At 56.6% G+C, this 10718-nt stretch overlaps 1 protein-coding gene across 1 annotated transcript; it reads right to left on the reverse strand.

Annotated features, from left to right (window-relative positions):
- Positions 1 to 93: 93 nt before the first annotated feature.
- LOC120905859 (filaggrin-like) lies at positions 94 to 10718 on the reverse strand. The gene is made up of 3 exons (XM_040317104.1): positions 9622 to 10718; positions 5262 to 9521; positions 94 to 2222 (listed from the first exon to the last, which is right to left on the reverse strand). Exons 1-3 carry the CDS (start codon positions 9820 to 9822, stop codon positions 852 to 854), a joined length of 5832 nt encoding a protein of 1943 aa, XP_040173038.1. The 5' UTR covers positions 9823 to 10718; the 3' UTR covers positions 94 to 851.

Below are 10718 nucleotides of genomic sequence, written 5' to 3' on the forward strand. Positions count from 1 at the left end.
ATCAGCACCACAACCATGCTGGGCGGTAGGTTTTGCGATAGTGGCCGGGAACATTTTGTCATCGGTTACGCTTACATGAATAAGCATGATATGTCTCTCTCTCTCTCTTTGTTTCTCTTTTTTCGAGAAGTTTTATTGTCGTTAAGGGCTAAACGGTGCTGGGTTTCGTTCGCAAACAAACGCACTATAATCGTACATTCTGCTACACACAGCACCCACACACAGGCGGGTGCTCACTGATTTTTACATATCTCCTATCTTGCAAGATACATTGAATTTAGTATTTTTTTTTAACGCTACATGGTTTACCGTAAAAATGTTTGAGGGATTTCCTAAACTTGTTTGTTTGTTTGTTGTATTTTTTGTTTTGTTTTCGTTGACGAAGCTGTAATAAATTCGCGAACAAATAAAGAGTGTACGCTCACAGCACGGCAGCATGAGTTTGCCGCCTCTCGAACCACGATGCGAGTCTTGTTGCGATTCCACACGTAAACAGACATACAAACAAATACACAAAGTGCAGGACTAATTCTAAGCTAGGGCTCCATATATACGCAAATACCATCAAATAATAGTATGTATTAAAATAAAAAATAAAAAAACATAAATTTTAAACACATTTTTTGCTTCGATTCGCGATTGCTGCACGTTATCCAGGCTCGTTATGGGCGACCCGCATTGCGCAACAGGGCCGTCACATCGGCCACGCTCATCAACCGTGGACCGTGGTTTCGATGACGCCGCCAGTACGCGGCCACCCGCTGCTGCTGCTGCTGCTGCCGTCGTCCTTCACCTTCCGCTCGCTCTTCGCCTTGCCCGGCGACCGAACCGATCGGTCGCAGCAGATACTCTCAGACCGCCTCGAGCGTGGTGCAGATGCCCTGGCTCGCCTGCTGCCGCTGCTGCGCCACCATCTGCCGGTACATCTGCACGATCTGTTCGTGCAGGGCGGGCGACACAGTGCCACCGCCCCCACCGAGCGGTGCGTCCGCGTGCAGCTCCTGGTTGAGGTAGCCGGCAGCGGCTCCCGCTGCGCATGCCGCCATCGTCGCGAGGGTGGCGGGCGGAAACCCGCACAGCTGGCGTCGAATCTGCAGGTCCTTGCGTGCGCTGAGCGCCCGGCCGCACTGGTGCCGCTGTCCCGGGACCGGTTCGGTCGCGAGTATGAGATTGCGCCGCAGCCGGGCCTGCTCGCGCAGTGCCACGTGGATGGCCGCGATCGGGTGCAGGATGCGGTCCACATCCTCCAGCTCACGCTCGACGCTGCTCACGCTTGCGGCCGGCTCGGGGGCCGCTGCTGGCGACGGCTTTTTCACGCCCACCGGGCTGCTGCTGGCCGTCCGCTCTTCCACACCGGTTTCCAGCTTAATCGCGGCGCTCTCATCCGTCCCCTTGACATCCTGCTCCTTGTGCTCGTGCTTCCGCTCGGCCACCTGGTCCTGCTCTTGCCCTTGCTGGTCCCCTTCCGGCACCATCTCCTGCGTTTCCTGCTTCGCCACCAGCTGCTTCTTCTCCTCCTGCGGGGTGGAGACTGTGGCGCACGGGGCTACTCCAGCCCTGCCAGCCACAGTCGCCGCCCGGAACTCTTCCAGCTCCTCGCGCAGCTTCTCCTTCGATTCGGTCAGCACGCGCTGGGCGTAGTTTTGCCCTGCCAGCCGGGCCGAGATGCCAATGTCGAGCAGGATGTGGTGCGCCTTCCAGCGATTCCGTGCCGAAACGGGGAACTGCTGCTCCCGCTGCGCGACGGGCTTGAGCGGGCGCAACGCCTCCTGAGCCAGGCTGCCCCAGTCCACGCCGAGCGGATCGCCCAGCCCGCGACAGCGGCCACTCTCCTCCGCCTCCAGCTCGCCGTCCGAGATCTCCTCGAAGTCGAGATCCATCTCCTCCTTCAGCTCCTTGTTCGCGTGCAGCTTGCCTGCGTCCTTGCTTTGCTCGGGCGTCGGGCCGGCCAGGTCACTGCATGGTGCCGGCTCGGACAGTACGTCCGGGTCGCCCAGCGCCACTGCTGCCGGCAGCGGTCCGCCGGTTGCGACCGTGCCTGGTGCCGCATCCCCTTCCCTGGCGCTGGGGCCGGCGATGGCCGCTGCCGGCGTTTGCAGCACGCTCGCCTTGCCTGCTACTCCCAGCTCCCCTTCCCCTTCTTGGCCAATCAGGTCGACCTGCTGGCTGCTGCCGCTACGGTCGGTCGATATCGAATCGCACAGCTGGTTGGCACTGATGTCCTGCGAGGAAAGGAGAAAGGAAGATAACATGATTATATAAAAAAACAAGAAGCACAAAATTTGTTTTTGAGATCAAGTAAATAAAAAAAAAGAAATAAATAAAAAACAGCTCCATGCTGCTGTGGTTCTAATTATCGTCCTATTAATTTGTAAGCTTTTGTAAGAGAACTCATAAATGTCCGGAATGCATGTTCGCAAAACAGCGGCAAAATGCACCCGCAAAAGTATAAAATTTGGCAAACAAACCAGATTCGTCACTTCCTAACACACGGGTTTAAGAAGCGTGGAAGAATCTCTACGCCATTGCCTTGAGTTGTTCCCTAATTTGTCGATTCCATGAAAACGAATGAGAATGGAAGTGTTTGGTGATACGAGTGACAAATGTGAGAAAACTACATACAATTCAATATTTACACATAAAAACAAACACAAAAATAAAATAACAAATTATAACGATAAATAACACGGCACACGCACGCTACAAAACTAATGAAAATGAAAGGAAACGAAACATGCAAAGCGTGATCGAGGCAAGCAGCAACATCAACGGCGATGAAACAAATCACGACATTGTAATATCGCGCAGGGCGTGAGTAGATGAAGAGTTGATCAAAAAGAAATGGTGAAAACAGAACCGAGCTTACACAGGACGACAACAAACGGGGCGGCTTAAGGCCACCGACGATCGCATCCTCGTACGATTTGTAGCGGGCTTTCGACAGGAACGGTGGTGGCCGCCGATACTCGGACGCCGAACCGTTTGCGTTGCTGCTGCTGCTGCCGATGAGTGATGCCCGTGGTTCCAGCGGTCCGGTAGGTGGCGCACGGTAGTCATTGATTTCCTGCGTTCCCAAACGTCACACACGCACGTACGAGGAGAGCGACAGTGGAGGGAAGACGTCGCCAACGGTGATGATTAGGGATGAATATGGGAAGGGTTAGTAATGGAATGATTAGCAAGCCACCAAGCGCCATGAAGGAAATGATGATTAATGAGTAACCGATCAGGGACAACGGGTTTAATTAGTTAACAATGAATCAATGAATGAATTAGTTAATCGTCGGGATGGAAGTAGGTAGATTAACTTAAGACTAACGGAATAACGAGAGTTTATGGAGATGTAATGTTCTATCGATGACATGCTACTTATGACTGTGTGTGGCTAATGTAATCCTGGATTATTAGAGTGCATTTTAGAGTGAATCTGATTCCTTTTTGGGGTAAGCAACTATCGTGAGTGCCATATGTGACTAGATGTTGGTGTTCCCATTGAACCAAAAAATAATCAGTCCTGGCTCGGACTATTTGAGATTAGAACCTACACGACTAGTTAGCGTCTCCCATGCATTCCGTTTCCCGCACGATTTGCCGACTGCACAAACTTAATTTGATCATTCTGTTTATGGCAAGACGTTGACTAAAAATAGTTTAGCAGTTGCTTGGTTTGCTGAAGTTCAGCCAACCAAAATATTCGCCACGCCTTTCATTACTACAATTCTTCTACTTCTTCTTGGCGTAATGTCCTGAACGGACATGCCGGCTTATACAGGCTTTCGAGACTTATTCGGCATACCATGGAGCAGAATAGTCTGTGGACGTGGGGACGGTTCATTATAGGCTTGCTGCGTTCGAGTTGACGACTTTTACTACACCATGGAATCACTCCTACATTACTACAATTTTTACTGCAAATCAGTATGCTGATCAATTCCATTACAACAAATCACTGAATGCGCATCAATATACTTATACTCGATTGCTCTTTGAAATTTGTAACTTAATTTTAAGCGTTGTAGAGAAAATCAATCGAGACGGACCATCGAAGTAGGCGTTAAATCGCCCGAAAACACGAGTTTTAACTACTTTTGTAAGATTGGAACAAAAGCCAAAAGGTAAGGGATTAAATCTGGTTTGAATTCTAGGCAGCGAAAAAACTATTTGGAAAAAGTACAACACATTTATACTAAATTGAAGGGACTGGTGGATTTTCGTATCCTCAATGCTTCAATTTTAATTTGAAAGAGTTAGTTCGTGTACTGATTTCTGAAGCGCTTATAAGCATCCAACTTTGCCAGATGATTGAGTAAGCATTCCCAAACTTACAGCTCAAATAATTTTGTCATATATTTGACTGAACTGCAGCAATTGAATAACAGTATGCACTAATATGCCTTGATCGAAAAGATCAAAAAGCTAGAAATAGCTCAACCAGCATGAATCACCCATTTCATGTGTGAGAAGACAGATGCAAATTTTGCGGACAATTTGCCATGCATGCCAATGGAAAGTCACCAAACTAGTGCTAGGTAAATCTGATTCAAATTCATGAATCTGAATGAATCTTTGAAATGATTCAATCAATCTGAATCTCGGTTGGAAAGATTCATGATTCTCGAACTATTCATGAACCTCAAAACATTCATACATCTCGAAAAATTGAGGAATCTCAAAAGATTCGTATATCTCGAATGATTTACGAATCTCTAAGCATTCATAAATCTCCAAAGATTCATAGAGCTTGGGCTTCTTATTATTTTTATTCTTGGCGTAACAACTATGAGGTCATGGCAGCCTATATATGCTTTGGAGACTTCTTGGCATGTAGAACACAGCCGGATAGTTTGTTTTGCTACGAGGAGACGGCCCATGCTAGGCTTGAATCCGACGACGGGCATGTTCTTAAGTCGTGCGAGTTCTGTATGAGATCAAGCAAATTCAATATTTTTAAAATCATACATCTCTAAACATTCATGAATCTTTGGAGATGCATCTATCTTGGAAGAATCATCGAATCTTACGAGATTAATGAATCCTTGGAGTTTCAAGAATCTTCAGAGAATCGTGAATCTTTACAGATTCACCAATCTTTGAAGATTTGATACGCGATTCGAATCACTCATCCCGGAAGATTCATATGACTCAATCTCAACGAAAGATTCATAAAACCCAACACTACTCCAAACCAAAACCAAACCCCCAGTAAACCGATCTCGAGTGTATGCCCTCCTCCCACCCACGAGCCCTCTTTCGCAACATACCTCGTCACGTGTCAGAATATCATCGGGGTCGTCACTGATTTCGCTCAAGTTGTCCACCTCCATTGTGTCGAGCGCTTCGGACGTCGCCGTATCGATCACCGCACCGCCGGTTTCCTCCGCTGCGGGTGATGCGGGCGTCGCGCCTGCCACCGGCGCTATACTGCTACCCACTGCTACCGCCGGAGGTACTGCGGCCGGGACGGTTGCACCGGTGGCACCAGCATCGGCCGGTGCGGATGGTTCGTTGGCAGCGGCAAGCGGTACCACCGTCGGTCTCGCATCTTCCGGAGCGGGACTGGCTGGTTCGTCCAGTACGGCGCGCCGTGGAACGACTGGTGCAGCTGGCTGTGCTGGAGGAGGTTGTTGTTGTTGTTGCTGTTGCTGCTGCTGATGTTGTGGCTGTAGTTGTTGTTGCTGCTGCTTCGCTGGATCCTGCTCGTAGTTTGCAGGAGCGTTTCGTTGGGGTTGCTGTGGCGGATGTTGCATCACACCGCCTGCCGAATGCTGCTGCTGATGATGGGGATGGTTATGCGGATGATGATGTTGCGTTTGTTGTTGCTGCTGCTGCTGGTGTTGCTGCTGGTGTTGCTGATGATGATGCTGCTGATGCTGATGCTGATGCTGCTGCTGATGCTGCTGCTGATGCTGCTGCTGATGCTGATGCTGCTGCTGATGCTGCTGCTGTTGTTCGCCGTGCATGTGTGGTTCGTGGGAACCGCCGCCCGGTCGCTGATTCTGCATCGGATGCATACCGTGGTGCTGCTGCTGATGCTGGTGCTGTGCCTGGTTCGTACCGGGTGGCGGTGCTCCTCCACCATGATGCGATGCCGCCTGCATCGATGGACCACCACCGACGGGTGGCGTCTGCCGGTGGGCATGGGCGTGCTGCTGGCTAGCCGGCGATTGGTTCGGTCCCATGCCATGCCCGGCGGCCTGCCGTTCGGCTTGCAGGTTCGCCTGCGTCCGGTTCAGGCTGTACTTGTTCGGCGTGAAGCGATTCAGAGCGGGACAACCGCCCGGCCCCATACTACCACCCACCCCTCCACCGCCGATAGCTCCGGCGCCCCCGACGCCGATGTGCGGCTTGCGTGGATGGCCATGGTACGGGCCCTGATGATGGTGGCGCCGGAACATGCCGCGCTCGTTCGGCGGCCCGGGCCGTTGATGATGCAGAAAGTCGCGCTCGTGCTCCGGCCCCGCCTTTGGCCCGTGCCAATCGCCTGGCGGTGCCCCACCGGACGGGCCACCGCTACCGTTCGGTGGCGCCTGCCAGGAGCGGCGCGCCGGTGGACCGCCTCCTCCGCCGCCACCGTGGGATGGGGGTGGACCGGGCGGCCCATTGCCACCGCGGTCGCCATGCTCGTGCTCCCACTGACGCTCCTTGTACTTCCAGTCGCCGTGCAGCATGCCCCGCTCCGGTTTGTCCGACCCGTGCCACGAGTCGCCCGGACCGTCCTTCCACGAAGGCCGCTCGTCCCACGCCCGAGACCCACGCGGCTCGCCTCCACCTCCTCCACCGCCGCCGCTGCCACCACCACCTCCACCACCACCGCCGCCGCCACCGCCTTCGCCTCTGCCACTCTGGTACGGTCCGTCCAGATCCACCATCGAGCCGTGCTGATCACCTCGGTCGCTCCATTCGCCCCGCCGATCGCCACCACCCTGCTGCTCGTAGCGGCTGCTCCGCTCGACTCGTTCGCACTCCCAGCCGCCCCGGTCGTGGTGCGACGGCGGTGCCTCCCTTCTCGGCGGCGGATCGTCCGGATAGTCGCGCACGTACTCGTCGCGGCCCGGACCACGGTCACCGCCTCGTCCGCTGCCGCTGCCACCCATCGCCAGCCGCTCGTCGTAGGCCAGCTCGCTCCGGTCGACGCGGTACTCGCGACCGCCGCCAACCCCTCCGCCCGAGGACTCGCTACGGCCCAGCCCGCCGTGCCGTTCGTAGTGCGGGGGCGGCGAGTCCCGGCGCGCCGAGCGCAGGGGCGGCGATACCAAACTCGCCCCATACTCCCGCTCTCTCGACCTGCTGGTGGTGCGCCGCTCGTGCAGCTCGTGCAGGTATGTCGCCCGCTCGTACGACCGATCCCGCTCGCGCATCGCACCCCTCGAGCCCCTGGCCGACGTGCCAGGCGAGCAGGGCGAGCGGCTTCGGTCGCGATCGACCGACTTGCCGGGCGACCGAGCCGCCGCCAGTGCACGGGCGCGTTCCGCCGGCCGTGGCAGCAGACGCTCCACCGGCCGGTGCCGATCGGGCTTCTCCAGCCCCCCGTCGTTGTCCCGCCGCAGGCCGCGTGCCTGTGCCTGCAAGTGCTGCTGCTGTTGCTGCTGTTGCTGCTGCTGCTGCTGCTGCTGCAGCTGGTGCTGCTCCTTGCCGACCGCCACTAGCCGATCGCGCTCCCGCTGCCGATCCCGAGCCAGTGCCTCCTCGCGCTCCTTCTCCCGCAGCACCAGCTCCCGCTCGCGTTCGGCTCGCTCACGGTCGGCCCGCTCGCGCCGTTCCCGTTCCTTCAGCACCTCGTGCCGGCGGCGCTCGTCGCCCCGCGTCAGCTCGGGCGTGCGCTCGCGCCGCATCGGTATCATGTCCCGGTAGCGGGCAGCCGCCATCCCACCCATCGGCGACGAGAGCCGCCGCTCGGGACTCTTCTTGCCCTTGCTCTGCAGCTCGCGCATCGGCAGCCCACCGCTGACGCTGCCACCGCCGGTTCCACCACCACCACGGGACGAAGCGGGCGACACGCCGCCGGAGCGCATTCGCGGCGAAACTGGCCGCATCTTGAGCCGCTCCCGTTCCCGCTCCCGTTCGCGTTCCCGCTCGCGCTCCCGCAGGCGCATTCTTTCCTTCTCCCGCTCGCGCTCCTTCTCGCGCAGGGCCAGCTCGCGCTCCTTCTCGCGCACCCGCTCGCGCGCATCGATCGCCGACATTTTCTCCTTCTTCGACGAGGAGGACGAGGACGCTTTCAGCGCGTACTTGCTTGCGGACGCTTTCGCGCTCGCCGGCGATAGATCGCGGGACGACACCTTGCGCGACACGTGGTGCGTGCCGCCACCGCCCGGGCTGCCCGGCAGCAGCTTCTTCACGCGGATCGTCTTGGTGAGCAGCAACGAGCCGCCACCGCCGGAACCGCTCTTGCCCGCCTTGGCCAGCAGCCGCTTGTTGCGCTCCTGCTCGTGGGCGGCCGCCGCCGCCGCCAGCTTTTTCGCGTGCCGCTTGGACAGCTTGCTGGAGGCGGCGAGGGACGCGGACGGGCCGCCCCCCTCCGAGCTGGAGCTGGTGTCGTTCCGGGTGCGGACGCGGGCCGACACCGCGTGGCGCTTCTTCAGCCGTCGGTGGTTCGAGTTGTGCGAGGACGAGCTGGACGTGCTGGACGTGTCCGACTCGGAGGTGTCCGTGCCGCTGCTGCTGTTCGTGCTTTCCGACGTGCTGGTGGAGGTGTGCTGCTGCCCCCGCACGCCCAGCTGCTGGTGGCCGCCACCGTGCTGCAGGGACAGCTGGTGGTGCAGGTGCTGCTGCTGCGACCGGTGCGAGCTGCCGGTCAGCTTCTTCATCTTCTTGCTCAGCTCGCCGCGGCCGTCCTTCTTCTTGCCCGAGCTTGACGCGTCCATCTCTAGCTTCAACTCGTGCTGCAGTTCCTTACGCTTCCGCTCTAGGATGGCCTGGTCAGCATTCTCGAGGGACGACTGGTCCCAACCGCTGGCACCGGCCGCGTTGCTGCTCCGCTCGCTGCTGACACTGTGCGGTGGTGACCGTGCCTGCCGTTGCCGGTGCCGCTGCTGCTGCTCCTGCTGCTGCTGCTGCTGATGGTGGTGGTGGTGTTGGTGATGGTGGTGATGATGTTGGTGCGTCGATTCGTGGATGTGTTGCTGCTGGTGCGGATGGTAGTACTGCTTCAAGTTGCCCGCTTCTGGGCCGTCCTTATCCACCACGCCGGCGGTACCTTTCGTCGTGGCGGCCGATAAGTGTTCGCTGTGCGATGAAATGCCTCCCGGCTGCTGCTGCTGCTGCTGCTTCTGCTGTTGTTGCAGCTGTTCCTGCTGTAGTTGTTGCTGCAGCTTCTGCTGCTCTTGCTCCTGCTCCTGCTGCTGCTGCTGCTGTTGTTGGGCCGCACTTGCCTTTGCCTGCGCTTTGGCCGCCAGCTGCGCCTGTATGAGCCGTGCGTGTGCGGCAACACTCTCCGGTACGGTGGCGGTGCTGCTGCTCGTTGCCGGACCGGACTCTTCCGCTGCCGATACGATGCGCTTCACAATCTCCTCTTTACTTTCCTAATAAAACAAAAAACGACATGCAGGAAGAAAACACAGCCGAAAGTTAGAGAGGCAAAACGGGCGAAAAGAAATACTTTCATGCGCTAGGTACACGTACGCCGGCTTCCTGTCCGTGATATTGTTGTTGCTGTTGCTGCTGTTGCTGTTGCTGCTGCTGTAGCTGCTGTTGGGATGATCCTCCTGCACGGCCGATCCGCTTCGTGCCAAGCCGCTGGAACACGCTGGGGCGATCCTTGATGAGGGTTGTCTTCTTGCTCGCGAGTTCTAGTGTTATTTTACGCTTGATCGGTGCAGACATCTTATCCCCGCTCGCCCCTGTGCCGACACATTTTAGACCCCCGCGGCACGCCTGTGTCTGCCCAACGCGCGCGCGAGCTTGCGCCCTGTCTTTCTGTGTGGCTGTGTGTGGATTGAGGAGTTGGTTTCGCTTTTCGTTTTCTCTCTAAATGGGGTACACTGTTTGCCCTTGAGGTTGTTTGATAGCGGAAAAGGAGGCTTGATCGTGAGGTGTACGCTTCTTCTACTGTTCTCCCTTCCTTCTCTTCACAGCTCACTGTTCTCTACTAACGCGTTGGCTCATTTGCCACTTCATTTCACCTATTTTGCTCACTTGGAAAGCCAACGTACGCGCACTTACACCACTGCATTGAACACTCCGCACCGTAACACCGTCCTCACAGTTGCCCTTTCCCGCACTACACGCCCGGCTAGCTGAACGTCTCCCGGTTCACGCCAGCGGGTAGGTTATTGAAAGGCTATCCGGAAGCTGCCCACACACGCTCGCCAACTATTCCAAAACAGAGCGAAGCTAGCAAAGACGGGCAAGCCGCATCGAGATCCGGTGGATTGCCGGATACCACTCTCCGGGGGACGCCCCGTCGTCGCACACCGAATGCGCGTGTGTTGGTGGAGGGGTGAAAGGTAGCAGTGAAAACTCCCACGCAAGGAAGCAATTAAAAGAAAAGCAGCCCGAACGCCGTCAGTAGCTCGACCGGACGCGACTCTTAGCGATGTGCACTGTTGGGCCAAAACACTTTTCCCGGAAAAAAGGGTTTTCCGAGTCGCAGGGCCCGGTTGGTCGGCTTCTTTTTTGTGTTGTTCACCGTAAAAGACGCCCTCTTGCAGAGACGAGACAGAGGAAAGGCTCAAGCCAGCGATAGGGCATGCAGTGTAGCCTACCAGCACGCTCACGCA

The sequence above is a fragment of the Anopheles arabiensis genome, chromosome X (genome assembly GCF_016920715.1).
Source record: "Anopheles arabiensis isolate DONGOLA chromosome X, AaraD3, whole genome shotgun sequence".
NCBI lineage: Eukaryota > Metazoa > Arthropoda > Insecta > Diptera > Culicidae > Anopheles > Anopheles arabiensis.

Excerpts from the sequence above, each read along its gene's own strand:
- LOC120905859 (XM_040317104.1), bottom strand. The coding sequence starts at position 9,822 with ATGTCTGCACCGATCAAGCGTAAAATAACACTAGAACTCGCGAGCAAG. Across the intron at positions 9,522-9,621 it reads ATCACGGACAGGAAGCCGGC|GAAAGTAAAGAGGAGATTGT; the intron begins GTACGTGTACCT and ends TTGTTTTATTAG. Across the intron at positions 2,223-5,261 it reads ATATTCTGACACGTGACGAG|GACATCAGTGCCAACCAGCT; the intron begins GTATGTTGCGAA and ends CTTTCCTCGCAG.